Raw genomic sequence first — 20,915 nt, forward strand, 5'->3', positions numbered from 1 at the left:
AACCAAAAAACATTTTAGGTCTATAGGCATATACACGTTCATATGCTGAATAATAGATCACATCTGAAAAAATAAAGGGCCTAAAAGCATAAATCCAACATAGTCCACTAACTGTCTATTAGGCTGAGTACAATTACTACTTAAAACTGTAGCATTAGTGCTATTAGAATACAGCTCTGCTTCCTAAATAATTCAGACTTATCTACAGGTCAAATGTAGAAGTTAAGCAATGCACAAATGTTGTGGTACCTGGAGGCTGTGCAGGACTGCAGGTGAGGAGGGGGTGGCACGTGCAGAGACAGAGAGATGGCCCAGGGTTGTTGCTCAAAGGTCGCAGAGCTGGACAGTGTGCGGCCAGCTCAGCTGAGCAGAACTGGAAAAGGTTATAGAGGTATCTACAAGTCCAGGACAAACCATGATCTCCATCAGAATAGACAAAGTAGGGAACAACTCCCTTTGTCTGTTCTAGGCACACTAAAACCATATTCCAGCACTCAGAAGGCACCAATTTATCAGGCTAGACAAGGGGACGTGCTGCCTCTCTTAACTCAGCATGCTCGGAATACAGCTGTGTTTCTGCTGCAGAACTTCCACACAGCTTCTCCTCCCATTTAAATGGTGGCTAGATCCAGATGACTTATTGCCTATGCACTGGCAAGCAGTCTCTACTGAAGGGCAGACAATTAAAAGAATGGGCTACTACCATCGCACAAAGTTTTTTGGTAGTAGTATCCACATAAAGATTTCCTGGCCCCTTGCAGACTAATCTCTCATGCTTGCACCACCTTCTCAGCTGGGCCCAATACAATCTTTGCAATACTCAGGAAACTAATTAGTCTTAAAAATGACCCTCTGGAAAGTAGAAAGGGTTATTCTAATCCAGTTCCATTTTCTCCTTATTTTACCACAGCCCTACATCCACAACAAGGGGGGAAGTGAGCAGCTGTAGGTGGCTCGTCAGAGGTGCCAGTCTCGGAAGCCAGAGCCACACTGAGGAAATTGGGAGAGATGCTGCTCCCTGGGATGATGACCACATGTTGACTAACTGGCTCTTGGATTACACATTTGGCTTGGGATCCAGGTCTGTTCTTGTGGCTAAGGCAGCAGTTACAGACAAGGAGACAGAGTCACTATATTTATATTCTCAAGAGGAAGTGTGGTTAGATGGGGGAAACTTCTGTGGCATTTCAAGGTCCTCAGTTCTCCAATTTCATCTGAAGTGACCTGGTAAAACCACTAAGATACCCTCAACTAGTTTAATGGGGTGTGAGTGGACAAGTGGCAGCAAACACAAAGGACAAACATAGTACAAACTGCATTTCATAATAAGAGCTGCAAACTGCAGAGACAGACTGCCAGGTCTCAATAACCGGTGCAGAGCAGGCAGTGCTGGCTGAGAGAACATCCACAGTAAAGTAAGGATGCAGTTCAAGCGCTGTTCCTAAAGATGCCATTTCTTTTGTCTTGTTTGGAATGCTCAATGGCTCTTTTTTATTCCCATTTTCCTACTCAAGAAGAAGAAATATTTAGTAGGGTAAAACTAATTTTTCTATAAAAATCTTTTTACGCTGCATGGAAGGAAACAAAAGAAAGAGACAGAAGATGGATAGAGAGACATGCAGAGACAGGTATCTGAAATTCTCTCATTAATCATATGGAAAACAAGTTACAAAAATTTCTCTTTTGGCAAAACTCCTATATTCCAATTACAAAAGACACGTCCTCAACCAGATTTTTTCGCCACATTATACATTCCACAGCTCCTAGGGATCCCACAGGAGAATGAGTCAGTCTAATTCTCCATTCTGGTTTTTAAAATGCAAAAGCTTGTTTTTTTTGTCTCCACAGACAGGCACTAACAGAAAGCTCCCCACTGTTAACCGTTAATTATTACCTGACTAGCTTTTCACAGACAAATGCAAACACAGGAAAATTACAATAGATCAGCTGACATGCAGTAATGTGTAAATAACTTACGCACGTGGCTGAGAAGGCAAAGCTAGAAAAGTGTAGTAAAACTACAGGGTGTTTCAAAAAGATGGACCCAATTTGAGGTCACTATACTGCTTAATTAGGTCCATATTTTGAAACACCCTGTATAATGAATTTTAATAATCACATATGACCCAGTGTAAAATAACATCATAATTAGTCAAAGCATATCGGGTGGTGTTCTACTGACCTCATTAGGTTTGTAATAATGTGTGTTTATTAGCTCTTTTAATGTACACATTGAAATCATTGAAATTGTTCTCTCTTAAATGTAAGATCATCCCAGGAAGAAAATTATGAATAAACAACAGATTTGGAAGAAACTAGAAACTGATGATTAACAAAAAAGTGGTATTTGGTTTCTGGCTTTTCCTATTTAGAATTTAAACACCCAAACTCATGGAATGATGTCTCATGTTACATGCTCGGAAGGGCATTCCCTTTGGCAAAGACCTGGCAAACTTATGCTAGTGGTGAGATTATATTAAGGAAAAAAAAAATCTTAGAAAGAGACAAAAGATACCTAATCTACACCAAGCCAACATGCAAGGAATGCATCATTACAAGAGAAAGGATCTATAAATAATTCATTCTGCATTTCTCCTGTACAAATTGCTATCTATTCCCATGAAACAAACATGTTTTTCTGATCACTTTCAACTGCTCCACATGTGTATCTTACCTGCCTAGGCTAGTATTCCACTGCCTGTTGTTAATGCAAATTGTTGCAAAATGTACCCTTCATAAGAAGCTACTGCTTCATTTAATTATTAGCAAGTGTGGTGCTCCCACATCAATTTTAAAGCATCGCACATGGTACACACACATACAAGAACTGCTTAATAGAGCCGCCTTTGGACAACATGAGCCATCCCTCCTGAACAGCAGTACTTACAAGATTTCATCTCCCGGACACTTCCATTTCAGTTCCTGCCTCACATTTGTTTTTCTCAATAGTAAAGATGAAAAAGAATATCCAGCATGGTATTTTATCCAATTTCAAATCTATCAACCAAGAATTATCATGTTCTCCAGGTGCTTCTGCTGAAATGATCCAAAGCAAAATAACTGTTACTATTTTAAATACAAAGCCCATGTATATAAATTGGACACACCAGTATATCTTTGTTGATATAATTTGTGACACTACTATCAAAGTCATATTCGTAAGAGTGTTAACGCAATATTTACATAAACACTGAGTGTGGAAGGCAGGGAGGAGTCCAGAGAATATTCAGCGTGATATTTAACATTGTCTGGGATGATACACAGCAACTCACAGCTCATCCAGCCATGTTTTATTCTGCTCTTAGACTCAGGGACACAACATACATTACAATCACACATTGTCCTTTTCCAGCCCAAGTTCCCATTCTGCAGAAACCAGTGAACCCACTAGAATAGCCCTGGCCTTTCCTATCTCAGCAGCACATGGGTTATTTACAACCACAAGATGCAGCAGATGCAGTTTTTCCTCCAGCAGGAATAGCAAAGTAATCCCACACAAGCACTGGATGCTGACAACAGTGACACAAATACTCCCTCAGCCTTAAGAGATGACAGGGCCCAAGGCAGAGTTTTGCCTTATTTATTGAGAACACATCCAATAAATCAAGCTGCCTTTACCCACCTTGTTTACAGATCTCCATAAAGATCAATTCTTCCCTACTCCTGGAAAGAGCTCTCAGAGAGGTCCTGAATACTAGCAATACTTCCACCTCTTCGTTACATATGTTCACACTGCTAAGAATCAGACCACGGATGGAGAGCAACTGACAGGCAGAAGAAAGCATCGGCAAAGTGTCATGGATAACAACCACTAAATAAATTGCCAGTTAGGTTAATAAGTTGGCTTTGTTCCTGGGGACAACCAACTTGCCACACAGCAGCACCTCTCTGGAGTGATTAAGGGACTCAACAGTAGTAGCCAAATCAAAGCCTCCCACTCTTCCATGGGCCTCCCATAGAATTTCCCATCCTCTCCAATGCCAGCCATTTATTTTCAAGTGGCTGCGTGCCCCAGGCCCATAATACCTGTTAGTCAGACTAAAAGTCTGAAATAAACCTACAATCAATAACTCCATTTTTCTCACACAAAATAGCTCTTTATTTTGTGGTAGAAGCTGCTCTGAGGAGGAGATTGGTGCAAAAAATGATATTTATCTAATAATCACCAGGAAGATACATAAATTCACCTTCCATTCCATGTGTGAGCATTTGATCCTTCCTAACAAATACACGGAAACTTTTTTTTCCCTCCCTTAAGCCACACACACACAAAAAATACCTCTTAAAAAAAGTAAACCTACTGCATAAATATTGCTTCCTTTGGAAAAGGAAAGAGCAAACCCCAGACAGAGCACCATGTCCAGGACTACACTTGTAGAAGGTGCACAGATACTGCTGGTATGAAACATGGCAAGGGACCAGAAAAACCACTGAAAGCTCCACCTTTTCAAAGTAACTGAGGAGGTGGTGTGAGAGTTTTCACTAAAACCTACAGAATAAAATCAAAATCAGGATCTTTTAAGCTGCATTTCAGACCCCCGTAGTAACATGTGTTTAGCTACTGTGACAAAGGCTGTTTTCCTTTTGGCTACATCTCACTAGAAATAAGAGCACATCTGTCCTATATTTCAAGAATTTTGATATGTTATATCAAAGTAGAAGAATTTGCTGCTTCCTATGATGATTTATGCCATACTATGACATGACAAGTTACCTGGCATTCATGACTTGTCAAAATGAAAATGTAAAAAATAAACAAGACTTAAACCACTGAAGCTCATGAACATGTCTACGAAGAGGCTGAATTTTGAGAAGACTGCTCTACCTTTAATATGCAATTCCATAGCCATGATAACACACACAACAACTGAGTATCCCGGGTCGGGGAGAACCCAAAAACATCTGGATGACACATGCTTCATTCCTTAAAGATGAACTGCAAAACAACAGCCTTTCTCCCATTACTGCTTTATAACATAACTACTTAAATGTAAAACTCTAAGTATGAGACAAGACCTAATTTCATGCTGGTTTTGCAGTCTTAGTTTTCACACTTCTAATGAATTCAGACCAGAAACTCCAGTTTTAAACCAACTTAAGTACACTTACACCAGAGATTGTCTTGGTTTAGCTACATGGGCATCAAAATCAAATTCATACAACCAAAGCGAGTCTCTTGTAGGACTAGACTGACCAGACTGCCATCTCCTTCTCCTTGGGAAGGGTCTAATATATTATCTTGAAAGTATTAGTTTGAGATCATTGCAAGTGAGAATAAAAAGTGGTTTTATACTTCTTAGAATTTAATTTTCCTTAAATTTTCAAGAAGCCAACACAATAAAAAAACACATTACAAAATTCTATGTACTACACTCCATAAAATCTTACACAGTAATCAAGCACCACTGGCCCATGATACAGCAAATCCTAGCCCAGCACATTGCTGGATTCATTAGCACAGCTTCATTCACTTTGGAGCAATTTAGAGGTAAACAATGCAGAGCAACAAAACAACAACAAGTTGTCTTTTAGTTTGAAACAGACTCATTTTAATAAATGAATTTAAAATAGAAGTGTCCAATGTAGAAGGAACACCAGAAAGAATTAACTATGGAGTCTTGCTAGTTTTGTTTGGCGGAGGGGAGAGGAAATCAGCAATAGCAAATAAGGACAGAGCAATCCAACAAGAAACCTGGTTAGTGCCTCAGAAATCCTGATTTTTCTCTGTAACTCCTTGTTGCATCCTCCTGTCATTTTCCAGCTCTTTTGTGCACAGCTCATAAGGGGCACCTTTGTGTATTTACAATTTCCATCCATAAAGATATAACCATATACCCCTTGGAATGATCCCAGTCACAACAGAAATACCACAGCCTATAAAACTGTTCATCGTCAGGTTAAGACAAGCTGAGAAGAAAGCTTACATGACAGGGAACCTGTAGCAAATTCAGATGCTGCTGGGAAATGAGCCATCAGATGGGGACCCTCCCATGAGGAGGATCTCTCCAACTCCTGCCATGTCAAGGGAAAGAGCACAGCATGAGAATCAAACGGGATCCAAGTACAATTCTCAGAATAGGAAAACGGATGGATGCCATGCATAAACATCGCTGCAGTCAATTTAACAGTCGAGGGAGGATGTGAATTATCTTGGACCTGATACAAGCAGGATACAGAGGTCATCTCCATGGGAGGCCCCACATCCTGAAAATCCCTCCCAGCAAATGGAATTATGGTGAAACACAAAACCTACCCTGCAAAACAGAGCAGAGGTGAAACAAAGAATGTGCTTCTGATTATGTTAGAAGCTTGGGAGGAAAGATCTACAATCTTCATCATGCACATAAGGGTTAAAAACAAAAAAATCAAATTAATAATTAAATATTCAAAATGACAAGAGCCCAAACACCAGGACCAGATCCTTGTAGACCTTCTGCCTTTCCCCTCTAAAAAGCTACTTGCTAGGATGGAAAATTTGATAGAATGAGATCAGCTTTGCTATTTGAGTCTCAAAAGTACAGATGGAGCATATGCCTGCAGATAGGAGTGTTATCTGTATTACTGCCATGACCAAACACCCCAATCAGATGCAGGCCATTGAACACTCCGAGAAAATTCTCAAAGAAAATTCCTGCCAAATACAGCTTTCCATGTGAACTAAGGGGAAAATGCAGCCTGCGGATTTAATTAAACCAGCTGAAATAACCACGAAGAGAAAACATGCAAAAACCACCATAGGTGAACACGTAGGTACCATCAGCTTTAACAGCATCTAGCAGAAAATTGTTACAAGCATGTGCCAAAGGGTTTTGTTTGGCTGAAACCTGTAAGTTACTTTTTGCAAAGCAGTTCTTTTTATTGTTGGATTAGATAAAAATATTAAAGCAACTATGGTTTTTAGTTTGCCACCTGCTTACTTTGCAAGAACTCAGAATCAACTGTGGTAACTAAAAGTATTGTGTCACATTATACAAATACTATTCAGACCACAGAATTCCACTGAAGCTTCCAACTCGTTTGTGATCTCTGCTGGTAGGTGGCCACATCCAGCCTATAGGCCCATGAAATCTCCTCTGTGCACTGCACAGTAAATACACAGCACACAAAACAGAAGAGACATCTTTCTAGACTTCAAGCTCAGTCCTCACGGTATGGGCCCATCACACATGGACTTTTTAAATTAAATTCTACCACACTGAGCTGACACGGTTGAAATTGTACTATGTTGACAACATAATCCACTTTCATCACCTTCTTCGAAACCTCCATTTAAAAAGAAGAGTTTGTAAATGGGGGAAGGCATTATCCTCTGCCAAGTTCAGCATGTGTGAACTATATTACCCGTTCCATTTGCTTTAAAATATTGTGGTCCAGCCCTCCATGAGGGATATAAACATTTTACAGAGTATCATTATCATTTATCTTATATTTATTGTAAGATGACAGGTACAATGAACCATCATTTTTCAATTCTGCAAAAACTAGGATTTCTTTGAAGTAACTTATTCAATAAGATCTGTCATCATTTTAAAGGGTCAGTGGCTAATACAGTGGAGGTTAGGGAGCCAGCATCTTTAAGGACTACATAAATATTAATCACACTGTTAATCTAGTAATCAGCAAGGTGGCATGTAGCTACCATAGTAACAAGCATAAGATCAACTGTTTGCTACCAAGGAATGCCTACGCCTCACTCAGCTATTTGCCAGGATTTTTAAAGACATTATGGAAAATATAAAAACACATCCTGCATCTTAGAACTCGCCTATTTCCTCAACAGAAGGAGGAATGTATCAGAAAAGAGTTTCACTGGTTTTAACAAGAGTGTCCTGCTACCAATTGGAGACAAAGTTTCTGGAGCCACTATCAGTGACAACCCCACCAGTCTTACCTACTACAAGAGCTACACACAGAGATTATTTTGTACAGTAGTTATAGGAAAAGGAGGTCTTGGTATCTACACATTATACACTTTTTCTAACATGCTCTTAACCACTGTAACTCCAGTTAGTAATTAACAGCCACCTCTGTTCTTTGTACTTTACAGACGTATCTATCCAACTTCATTTCTGTTAAACTCACACACATACAGAACTCCAGCATTCAAAAAGTCTCAATATTTTGGTGGGAGAATGTGGAATAATTGAGAAGGGGGAAAAAATGAATCTAGGAACGGAGGCAGCACAAATCAGAAGGAAGTGCCAGAGAGGCACTCGGGGCTGAAGTGGCAAGGACACACAACTGGTCTGGCTTCCCATTCCCTGTGCCACCACCTAGTTAAAAATCTATACCTATAGCACAGATTGATTGATTTTATATGTTTCCACACAGGCTACTAACTGAATAAATGAGGGAGTCAGAACAAACCTGAGAGAAAGGAGGAGGGCGTAGCTTTTTTTTGTATTTTCAGGGAGGAATTAGTCTGGTGTCACATCAAAATATACATATTATTTTGCATTTCCTTGTCTTGTAAAAGCTTGAGGAGTACCTGTAGGCATTACATTAAAAAATTATACACCATTAGGTATCTTGATCTAGACATTTAAATTACTCCTATGGGACATCTGTCTGAGAAAGTCCAGCCTGCCTTATGGCAAAGCTAATCTTCACATATCTGTTTCACTTTCTATCCTTGCACCTGCCTGTATTAACAAGATTACGAATTAAGGTGGCAGAGGGCTGAAGTCAAGGAATACCAATTTATCTAGTGATTTAATCAGAGTTACAACCAAATGGAGCTCCAGGCCTGAGCAAAGGGAAGGTGTTTATTGTGCTATAATTCAAACTCTAAAAGGGAGACCCTGCAGAAGTCATGCTTGTGGCAGGCTGTGTCACCAAACTGTGCAGAGGAAAGGATTGGGAGGGCAAAAGAGACACTGAAGTTCTCTTGTAAAAGGACATTCTTACTTAACCATTAGGGCCAGAGGGAAGATTTTGCATATGATCTCTCCGCATAGTCGGAAAATGTAAAAAGATCTGGATCGCTGGCAGATCAAAGCTGTGTCGTTCAGGGAGTGTTTAAAAATGAGTGCACACGCTTGTCTTTGTGAAGCCAGGCTCCGTTCACAGAGCTCATACCTCCTCAGCCCGAGCCACAACTTCCAATTGCATCAGTGCTCTCTGTTTAAAGGAGTTTGTTAGTATCTATCTCTGAGCAGAACCTGCTAGTCCAAGGACATTTCTGCACTTGAGGCAGACTTTGCCATATTTATTAATATGGGCTGCCACAAACTACATGCTCATGAAAGAAAACTAGAAAAAAAAAAATAAAATAAAATCCATGTACCACAGACCCACTAGTAGGGAATGAATGAAAGGGGAAAATAGTGCAGCAAATAAAAAAGTAATAAAAATTGGATTCAAGGAGACACAGTAACATTTATTATTTGAGGACTGTTTCAAAGCTTTGTGATTTATCTGTTTTGCTGCTATGCTGAAGGCAACTGCTATGAGAGGCAATCCCAAAGTTTGGCATAATCAACCCTTTGTTAGTAGATCAGACTGAAAATAACAAAGCATTCACAGATCAGTTCTGTTTACTGAAAGGAACAGAGTGCAAATGTATTCAAAATATACACAGAAAGGAGCAAGGCAGATAGCAAATGAATCTGAAACAAACCACTTCCCAGCCAGGCACAGGAGAGCGACTCCCTGTGAGTGACAACACTGTGAGGACACAAACGCCGCTTGTTTCCAACTGCCCGCACTTCCGCCTCCTCCCCTTTCATTCAATCCTTGGTGCTAGTGATGCTCCCTCACCTCCATGACATGCTGGCTGCAAAGACTTTTATCTCAATGAGGAAAGCAGGCTGGAGAAACCCTAGGATCACATGGTAAGTTTACGCTCATATTTACTGGCGAGAAGGGGGAAAGAACCTTCTATGAAATAGGTTGCTTAATTAGCAGATGTAATTAAATATTAAAGTATAATTGCGTGGAGCATGTGGGTCTTGAGTAAATTCAGCAGAGGAATGTGTGCTTAAGGAGCAACTGGGACAGCTGTGTACATCTGCAACCTTTGCTTTAAAAGCAGTAAATGCTGCACGGTCAGATAAAGAAAATAACTTCCCCTGTTTTGTCCTTTGTACTGAGGGTCTGTTGCCCGAAAGCTATTGCTCCTGAAGGAATTCAGCTCAAAGTCAGCTGAGACAAACCAGAGCCCCTCACCCCCCCTCCTATTATTCCCGACACAGTTCCCTTCCCGCTAGCCGATAGCTCGCGGTTCTGACAATGCAGGGGAAAAGGAAAAGAATGGCAGAGGGAAGCAGAGCACAGCTGTACATTGCAGAATCTCTACATATTCATTTGCCAAACAAAGCCAGTATTCAAAGACAACGAAGATGCAATAGGACCATACCGAATCCATGCCTCTGAGCAGCAAGGGGCTCTCTAACAATGCATTCAAGCAACAGATAGCGATTTACCTTCAAAATGCAGGCCATGTTCTTTCTCTATCCTTCCTACCACAGAGCAGCAGGATTCTACTTTGTGAGCAGCAGCTCCAGTGTCAGGCAAAAGGCTGGCAGAGCTGCAGAACTGCTAGAGCTTACATTCCTGTAGATCCAAATAAGGGTACCACGCATCCAGGATCCGTTAGTCATATTAGTCTTTCTATGCCCCTTTCGTTCCACCCATCAGCTCGTACCACTGGCTGGGAGCCAGCCCAGCACCTCCCCTCCGTCACATGACCCCGTTTGATTCATGGCTCCAGCGTGTATTTCTGTAAGCTCCGGGACGCTCTCGCGCAATACTATACGTACAAACGGCAATGTATACCTTGCAGATGTTTCGCGATGGTCACAAATGGAGCTGCATGTTTATAATTAATCCCCGTGCAACTCTCCAAATGTTCTCAGGAGGTTGTTGCTGCCAGTTGGTCAGGAAAGTCCGAACTCTTATTTGGGCTCTAAAAATCCTTATGCTGCTTGTTAGTGTGAAATATTGCTTTATGTCCAGCCCTTTTCATTGTATAGCACTCTTCTCTTTGTCTGAAGGCTGCAACTGCTTCCCTATGAGAGCTAATCATTAGCAGCAGCCAACGCAAATATCCCACCAGAGGTGCTTGCACGGTGCTGCGCCTGCCCTTTTGTGTAATGGGCTGGCATGCATCACCGGGAAGGGAAACTCTGGGCTGGTGGGGTTTTTATTAGTATTATTATTATTATTTGTGCAAGTCTGAAAAAGGGTCTATGAACTTTCTTTGGGCTTTCCAACACTATGGTGCGATTAGCTACAGATTAATACATTCATCTGTTTAAGAGATCTTTTCACATCATCTTATTAAATTCAAATTCTCCTCTTGCACATGATGCTCTATATATTATAAAGGTTTCACTTCATATTTGTTACTTCTCCTTCGGTCTCTTTCTCCACCTTTTACGTTTTCCCAGTACTTCTCATTACTACATCTTGGAACCCTTTGCATTTTCTGTACTTGGCACCTTCCCTGTGTTCCTTGTGTGCTACATTGCCTCACTCCCGCTGCTTTAATACACACCAAAGCTCTCCCTCTCCCTTAATAAATTCCTTGTAGTGGATGTCTTCATCCTCTCTGCAGCAACTCAGGGTACCTGTTTATATGCAGCCAATACACTCTAGTTAATGTTATGAAACTGCTTACCACGGAGCTCCTTAATATGTGGAATCCAGAAAGGGTTAGTGCTGTGCTGCACATTTAATAACCAATACCGTTCCCTGCCTGGCAAGCCTCTCCTGTCCAGATGCAATCCCTCAAGACAGTGAGTTGAAGCTAAAGGAATTTGCTGTCCCCATTTCTATGCAGGGGCCAGTCACCCCCAAGAGAAGAACAGAAAGGGACTGGAGGGGCTTTCTCCAGCTCACACTCCTTGGCTGCCTTCCTGTGCATTTCTGAAGAAGATGCAAATTTGTGTTTGGCCTTTGCACCACCCCTCGGGAGCGCCGCAGTTTTACACAGGTCCTGCAAACTCCTCAGCACCTCCCCACCACGGGAAATCCACCTCTTTGCTCAACTACAGCCACAAGCCAAAGCCGAAAACGGTGGTGGTGTTGGGGAAAATAATGAAAAAAAAAACTTATTGAAGTTTCTAACTATGAGTTGTCTAACATAAGGAAATACCTAAACAATGAATCAGTGGAAGAAGCTTGTGAGGAAGGAACCTATAGTCTTTTTTTATTAGAAGCTACCACCAATCAGCATTATAGCATTCTGGATTGCAGTTTATGCCTCTCTAAGGACTAGTTGTTCATAAGGAGTTACGAAACAAAACTCCGGGTTTAATTAATAAAATACACAAACTATTTTTTTTCTTATTAAAAAAAATAGCCTGTTTCCCCCCCCCAGCAGTCAAACATGTAGTTTTTCTGGGACTGAAACTATTTCTTCTGTCTGTGTGGTATGGGAAAAGTTGCCATCTGAGACAAATGAAAAATATTCCATCCCCTTCCCACCCCCGCCTTACCAACACTGTAAAGAACAAAAGGAACGAAACTTGGAGAGAAACTGTCCTGAAAAGGTCAATCATTTCAATATGTCCAAAGTATTCAGGGATTTCCAGAGAATTATATGCCTTGAGGAAAGGCAAGGATGTGGGTGTCTTGTTTTAAGCACTTCTCTGACATGCTTTGATTCTATAGACCACATCAGGCAAAATATAGTGACCTTTAAATCTTAGACGTTTTTAAATGGATATTTGTCTTAACGATACTTCATTATCACTTCACCCCAGCAACAGCCATCCTTCCCTCCTTCACACATCATCCAACCACCTCATATTCACATGCTTGCTGGGCTGCTTTATGACACCTTTTTAGGGGCATAACAGAAGTAATTTCTTAGTTTGTCCAAGAGGCAGCTACAGCCCCTCTAAATCTTCTCAGTTTAGCGAAATACAGGCAAATAGATTTTCTGGAATGCTAGAAGTGCTCTAAGTGCCCCCAAGTTGCTCACAGTGTGCAGAGGGTCCCACAGCTCCTCTGGGCCACTCGCAGCCAGCAGGACCCTCCAGCAGCTGCTGCTGTTGTAGATAATGCTCTGCTGGTGCTTGTAAGTGAGCTGTGGGAAACTCTGTTCTCTGGAAATGCAGGCAAAGTTTGAATCTTTTCTTCTTTAACTTAGAGAGGAGAAAACCTAAAGCCATGCCTCTCAGACAAATACACACTTTTCTCTAAGGATATGATATTCCACTTTATTTGCTCCTGGGGAAAAGAACTGAAGGTGTGACTCTAGCTGAAGTCACCATAAACAGCAACAGAAAGGCCAGCCTTAGGCTGAGCTCATTTCACCTCAGAGAAACAACGTGAAGAAATGCATCCACTAAATGATAAAAGCAAACAAACGTTGCAAGCACACCTTTTCCATAAGCCTCATGAAATGTTTTACTTGAACTTAAAATACTTTTGTGCTTTAGGTCAAGCATGGCTCACCCAAATTTCAACCGTGCATACAACTTCGCATCCAAAATAACCACAGTTGTTGTTGCCTGGTAGGGATATCAAAGGCAGTATGAAGCTGCCTTTCAAGTCTGAGTCATTGTGACAGGCCACACAGAGTCACTCCTAGTTCTGAAGACAAAGATCTTCCATATTTGCCATCTAGTTCAAACCCTGCCAATACATTCCTACAGAGATGCATCTTCAGGGAAAATACGGTGGTTTGGGCAGCAACTCTTTTCAATTCTAGCTCTTAAAAACTAGTTCTGCCATAATCCTTTGTGGAGAAGGCTGATTAAACCTTAATTTGCAAGGATTAATACAGCTGCACAGTACCAGCATGCAAGGAAGAGTTTCTCTGTACTGCTGCTATGGCTGGTTCTGCTGGGCTAGGCTGTGCCATGCATACTGCTTGATGGGTTTGTTGAGTTAATGGACATCACATAGCTGATAAAGCTGTACTTTCACCTATAATGAGAACTCCAAAGCCAAAAGCCCACAAAGGGGTAACAGACTTCAACATTAATTTGCTAATCCCATATTCTGTATTTTAAAAGTGCCTCATTAGAGAAAGTCTGAAAACTACCATCCGCTCACTAACTGCTGAAACCAGATGCTGTCGCATCTCGTGAAAACGTGCCAAAAAGGAAGAAACTATTTTTATACTCTCTGCCACTACAAACTTATGTCATTTGACAAGGGATGGGACACCCTTCAGGTGCAACCCAAGTCAGCGGGGAAGTAACAGATCCGCTCTACTGTTATCCAGTCAACTCATCTTCCCAACCTTCTCTATCAATTTTTCCTTACCTAACGTAACTCACCATTAGATGTAAGCAATATAACCTACTCGTCAGCCCAATGGCATGACAAAAGTAGAAGGTGAGAGGATGGAAAAACAGCAGGCTATGATTTAAATGGGAAAGCTTATCAGGTTATCCAAATGTTACATGTAATTTTAATTTAAACCTTTCCATAAGCCTGACTTTTCAGGTAAGAAAAATGGCTACATAAAGCCAGTGTGCTTCATGTCAGAGCTGAACTCCTGCTACACTCCATCTGGAGTCCAGAAGCTGAGAACACATGAGGCTTGATACAGTCTGAATTCTACCTCTACTTGTCAGAAAAATCCTTACAGCTTAAAACAAGCATGGCACATACACAAGCCAAATCAGAAGTACAGATTGCCCCTGCTCAGGTTCTTCCTCAGCACCATTTGATTGTCCCTTACTCAGCTGCAGGACAACTATGCAGCATTTAAAACAAAACCAAACAAACCTTCAGTTGTGGAATACTTCTGCATGTTTTACCAGCAGGAGACAAGGGTTGCTCGGCACCATTAATGCTATTAGAAATTCAGCTCATCACCGCACTATTATTCAGTGTCATGGTAACAATTTAGCATAAGCGCACAGCACTTTCAGACCTTGCACGGTCGTGAGTTCCCCCCAGCCACTTTCTCATACACACCTACAAACATACTGAAATCCATGTCTCAAGTTTCTATCAACTTAACATTCATTAAAAAAAAATCATGCATTTAAAAAATAAAAATGAAGTGTTGCCCAGGCCCAACGCTTTAGGGAAAAAAACCAAAACACCTTTATTCTCTAACACAAAACAAATCTTTCAATAAAGGTAAATGCTAAGCTACTTTACATCTATGTGAAATAAAGGATATAGTCTATCCTGTATCTTTAGTATATGGCTTTTACAGAAAGCACACAATGTTGTCAAAAAATATTTACTATTTAAAAGAAAATAAAAACCTACTATTTTTAAATGCGTGAATATTCAGAGATTAAAATGCAAAGGTCTGTAGAAGTTCCTGGGAGCAGAACAAAGCAAACCCTGCAAATCAGTAACTTTTTCAGAATATTGTTGTTTTATTTTCAATCCAAACTCATCTGAGAACTTCAGGTTTCTGCCTTCAGAGTTGCTTATTAAACAGTAATCATTTTACACTGATTGTTCTAGTTCATATTAATGAAAAAGTGCATGTTATATCTTACTTGAAAATTTGTTTTAACAGGAAAAAAATGGAGTTCAAATAGAATTTAAAATGCAGGGGTGAAAACAAACAAACACACCCCACCACCACGCACCAAAACACTGCACCCAAACCTGCTCAGAGAAGAACACTGTCTATCTTCTCAGACAGCTTTCCTCTAATTAAAACAGACTAAGCAACTCTGAAGAATTCCATGTCCACTTAGGCCACCAGCTGTTTTGCCCGTATAAAAACAGTAAGTTAAACAAATGTATAACTTACTGCAGTCTCCAGGAGAAGAAAATCCATCAATAACATCTTGAAGGGCATTTAAAAGCTAAATGATGTGTTTGAAAATGTACTGACATTTAAAGGTAATGTTGCTGACTAGAGAACATGGTTGGTTGACAGGAATTTCTTGCAAGTTCTGCAGCCAAGGACATACTTGGTTTTTGCACTATTAACTTTTTACAGTCTTTACTCCTATTATCAGTGCCTTTACATTCCCACTGTTTTTATAACATATAATTCTAACATTACAAAAGCATTAATGCTATTTCACTCTTAGATATGTCCATGTCAATTTGCCCGCTAATGAGATTTTATCTTTGAGAATACAGCTGTTCACATAAAAGGAACTTAGGAAAAGCAACGACTTCAATCACAGTATTGAAGACCCTAAATTGGCATAGAAATTTTCAATCCAGTATTTCAACTTAGGAGAATACCTTCTCCTGAGCTGCAGAAGCAGAGACCGTCCCCTGCCGTGCTTCCTCCAAAGATCCAGTCAGCTACTGGTTTTATGGGCTAAGCTCTGCTATTATCCAAACTGCCTGTCTTTTGAAAAAAACCTGTCCCTAGCCCTTGCCAAGGCTTTATCTAACGTTTCTTTGCACTTGAAAGGAAAACCTCAAAAGCACAGTGGTAAAGACAGATTTGCTTAATGCAATGTAGAATTAATTTTGTTCTGAAGGGGAAGGAAAAAGAAAAAGTGTTGGGGTTTTTTTGACTGCTGTCATGTAACATATCTAGGGGGGCTCATCCCCCATGCTGTCAGATCTGAGCCACCTTGCTCAACCACATCCTGCTACACATCATACTGTCACAAAACTCTGAATCCCAAAGCCCTAATATTGGTCTTAAATTAAGAATTATTCTCCAGGGAAAATAATAAATCAGTCTCTCTGTATTCTGGTAATGAGATAGGAACTTGAGAATCCTATTTTTGCCCAGGAGCAGGGAGCTTGTGAAGGACAGGAACCCATCTCTACTTCACAGGCTAGAAAACAGGGGAAAGAGTCCCTGGCGCTCACCTTGCCTACCCAGTGTCTCATGCATTATCCTTTTAATTATTGTGCAGACCCCATCACTGCCAGCATCCTCTGAGTTCCGAAGGTCTGCCCCTGTTCTGCCACGGGGCTCTGAGTGGGGACAGCAGCAACCACTGCTCAACAGGCTCTGCCCTGCCACGAGCAGAAAGCCCGAGAAACCTGCTGTGCCACCAGGGACAACAGGTTCTCTGCCCCACATCTTCTTAAGGGACAGAGAGAGCAGCATGGCAGCCAGGACAGTCCAGGACAGCGGCTGCACGTGGCTGGGCTCCGGAAAACTAAGATCCTGAAGGCAGATTTGCCTTATGCATCAGAACTTTCTATATCTAATTAAAACCAACGCAATGGCAAGAGAAAACCAAAGGGTTTTTTTCTAATCTTAGTCTCAGGTTTTAGAGTTCTTTGTAGTTTCAAGCTCTCAACAGAAAAACAGGCAAGTGTAATCAGAAATGGTCCAATTCTGCAACAGCTGATCACTTGCACCAGTTCTACCAAAGCCAGCAGCACTCACAGGATAGAAACCAGCACCAAGTGTAACTTGAGCATTCTGAATTAGCATTATTTTAGCGTGCTATAAATGGACCTGTAACATGATGACAGTAATTTTATGAACAAAAAATAAAACCGTGTTTCACAGATGCTTTCTGGCTTGGATATATTTTATTCAGTTATGGCCCCAGTGTTTAGACATGCAGCAAAAAAATATTATTTATACACCAGAAAACTAAGCAATGTTTTCAAGTTAACAGGGGTGTCATATGAAGAGATTTACAGAGACAGTCAAACTCACATATTCCTGTTTTAAAACCTCATTCTGCACTTGATTGCTGAGTTATGAAACCAATCAAACTGTTAGACTAAAATCCAACTCTACTCCTTCCATTAAAATTCTTTCAGGGAAATTCCCTTCTTAGCATATTTAAAGTCTCACCTAGCCACAGCTTGTGAAACAGAGAGTAAAAGCTGCTCACAGATTTTGAATCGTGAGCTTTACTCCTCTGAATCCAAGTAAAATGATTCTCTACTTCTCTATGAAATCCACACTCTTCTTGAAGCCTTTAGGGACACAGACTAGCCAGCCATCATCTTGTGTCCTAATGTCAGACTTTGCTCCACCGGATCTAAAGAGAAGAAATATCTACCTTGTTATTAAAGCTACTTTCACCCATGAAGGTTGCCAGTAGCAAAAGAAATTGCTGTATGTTGAAGAGTCCATCCCAAACTATAAACATATATTATCAAGAAAAAGGCTTTAATACCTTCTGAAATATCTGATAGCTATCAGGCTTTTAACAAAATACATTCTATGCAATGCTTTTAATTAACAATGTTGGAAGTTTAGAACTGACAAGCTTGCTTCTGACAGTTTTCTACACTGCTGTGTAATACCGAACTAGAAGATAAAAAGATGTGGTTATAAGGAGATTTAAGGTGCCTAATGAGTTGGAGAACTTTCAGATATTGCTTTTATTGGAATAATCAACAACCCTGACTTTAAAGGTTTTGGATTCCAAACACAAAAATTGAATTATGCACAAACAACATTGTTGAAAGCATGCGATTAAACTTGTAGAATTCAACACAAGACTAAAGAAAGACAGGAATTAAGTTGGTCTGTGCAACTTAAATTTAGCCTGGGTATATAGAACTCAGAATTTCTAAATGCCATGATCACACAATACTTTCCCCAAAGGAAGTTTGGGAGCTTTTTTGTTTGGAGTTTTTGCTGTTGTGGGTTTTTTTGTTGGTTGTTGTGATGTGTTTTGGTTGGTTTTTCTTCTTATTGGATTTGTTTTGTTTGGTGGTGGTTTGGTTTTTTGTTTGTTGAGGGGGGGAGTGTTTCATTTGTCACCCCTTTTGTAATTTAAAAAACCAGAACTTGCGAAAGATGCGAGTGAATTAGTGTTACATGAATATGCTGTTTCCTACTGGAAAAAATTAAAAATTATACAGTGAATGAGAAATGGTTTTATGGAAAAAATGCAGAAGTAGTCTGGTGATTGAAATAATTGAAAGCTGCTGTGAAGAGGTGCATTCTGTGCTTGTCTCTGACAGAAATGCTCTGCGATGCTCTCTGAATTAATTGCTAGGCTCTAGTATTTTCCCTCATTTTCTGAACTCCCATTTCGTAATTGCAAAGGCTTATTCACTGAGGCACTGGGCACTTGAAGATGCAATTGAATGTAATAGGAGTTACATTTTGAGCATATTAATTGATAGACAATGCTAAGTACTCTGAAAAAATAAATCTTAGTCACCCTGTATTGGACAACAACATAAACGGACACTAATCATTTTTTGGTGACACTTTTTTTTTTTTTTTTTCCTATAAAACAGTAATATGTTTTAATGTGGATAAGTCATATTACAGTGAATGGCATAAAAGTGTCCATTAGGAAATGAGGCATCATGTCTTGAGGAAATGCTTTCATTGCCAGGATGTAATATGTGGCATAGGGCCACACTTGGGCAAGGAGGAGCAAACAGAATATAAGTAGCTGCTTTACACCTGCACCTGGCCAACCTCTGCACAGAAAAGAATCAGAGCCATTAGAAAAAAAATTAAATATACATAATGTTTAGGAGATAATTTGACTAAATTAAGACCTCGGAGGTAACCAACTTGGCATTTTAAACTCTTGAACACCTAGGTTTGTTATCTAATACTATTTTTATCTTAGTATATGGAAATCAGAGGCACAGATTCCATCTCCTGCTGTTACAGTGGCACTCAACAAGGCTGCCAGGCCATTTTGTCCTAACTTCCAGCACCATCTGAGACACCACTCCTCAAAAACCAACTCACACGAAAGCGGCCACTTCTGCACCTAGAGTACAAATACAAACTTCCCCCAACGCGCTGTAGCAGCAAAGAAAGGCAAGATCCCAATCTGTGACAAACCCCAATCTAGTTAATACTGGCTGCTCAGTCTACTAACTCTGCCACTTAATAGGATACAACTTAAGTGGTCTCTGTCAACATAGACTTTCTCAGAAGCTACAGAAAGAAAGTCTGCCATTGTCATACCAAATAACTTAAGAAATAAGATGTTTCAGAGCAAATCCTTTTAATGGTCCATATAAAGTCCATACAATGGTCCCTGGACAATTAGAGATGTGGTATGTTTTCTAATTTTTATGATCTGTGACTTCTGGTGGTCTTGATGTTTTGTTAAAAGTCATTTTAGAGTTTACGAAGAGACATTAAGTCCTCCGTTAGCACTTTTGCCAGAGTGAATGTGGAAAATGCATACAGCCGTTACAGTGGTAAAACACAAAGATTTGGTAGTCTGACTATTTTTAAAAAGCCGTTTTTTTAGCAATTTAACCCTGCCATACATCAGTCTAAGCCAGTCAGGGACTTAGACTCAGTGGCCTTTGGTGTAAAACAGCAGGCTATGCAAAGATAATTCGGTTTGCAAAGCTTTAACTGGAAATAAGTTGTGTATCTCCAGAAGAAATCTACCATGTCTTCAATCACAATTGTTTACAAACCTTCATAATTGTCATCTGCAATTTAAAGGCCTCTGTAAACATACTCTCAGCAGTTTCAGTACCAGCATATCATTTTTCTATGTCTGTCCTTATTATTGATAGCAGAGCCATTAGTGTTTGCAAATCACATAACACCCCGATTCTCTTGCAACAAAAGTGTAAGTCATGTAAGTTTATTCCCTTCTTGGTGTTCACAAAGTGTAAAGAGACATATTTTAAATAGGAAACATTTTAGAAAGAAAATAATTTTAATCATTCTCAGGTGGGTAACATTTCACTCACCTCCCCCCCGCCGCCCCGAGATTTCTTACTAGAATCAATCTCAATAAAACTACAGTATTTCTGTTAATCCACCAGAAAGAAACAAAGTTCAAAATAGCACATGGTTTATCATACGCAAAATAATACAGTTTGGCAACATTTTCATTATTTTTCAAAACCTTCCAGGTTTTTTCCTTATCAAGATGTGACAGAATTCTGCCCACAGCTCAGTTCTGGCTTTAAAATGCTGCAGTACACGATAAAAAAAAAACACTTTATAGTCAGAGATGAACTTACTGTGTCTGGCTTTCCATTTTAATAACATTTACAACAGCATTTGGAGATTCTGAAACACCAGATTTCACTGAGTGAAAAAATATATACTAGGAGTTAAGATTGACTTTATGCCCATTTAGACATTCTGTAAA

The 20,915-nt window shown here is 40.1% G+C and overlaps 1 protein-coding gene across 4 annotated transcripts in view; it reads right to left on the bottom strand.

Moving 5' to 3' along the window:
- The window catches only part of ST6GALNAC3 (ST6 N-acetylgalactosaminide alpha-2,6-sialyltransferase 3), a 250,560-nt gene that overhangs the window by 210,152 nt on the left and 19,493 nt on the right, over positions 1-20,915 (bottom strand). For 3 of the 4 annotated variants that reach the window (XM_082053320.1, XM_082053318.1, XM_082053321.1), the window contains exon 1: positions 10,425-10,623. The exons of the other annotated variant lie outside the window; for it this stretch is intronic. In XM_082053320.1, coding sequence (XP_081909446.1) covers positions 10,425-10,442 — 18 coding nt within the window. In that variant the 5' untranslated portion in view covers positions 10,443-10,623. Of the gene's footprint in view, positions 1-10,424; positions 10,624-20,915 lie in introns of those variants that run through there. 4 annotated transcript variants of the gene reach the window in all.

The sequence above is a fragment of the Streptopelia decaocto genome, assembly GCF_964273445.1.
Source record: "Streptopelia decaocto genome assembly, chromosome: 5".
Classification (NCBI taxonomy): Eukaryota; Metazoa; Chordata; class Aves; order Columbiformes; family Columbidae; genus Streptopelia; species Streptopelia decaocto.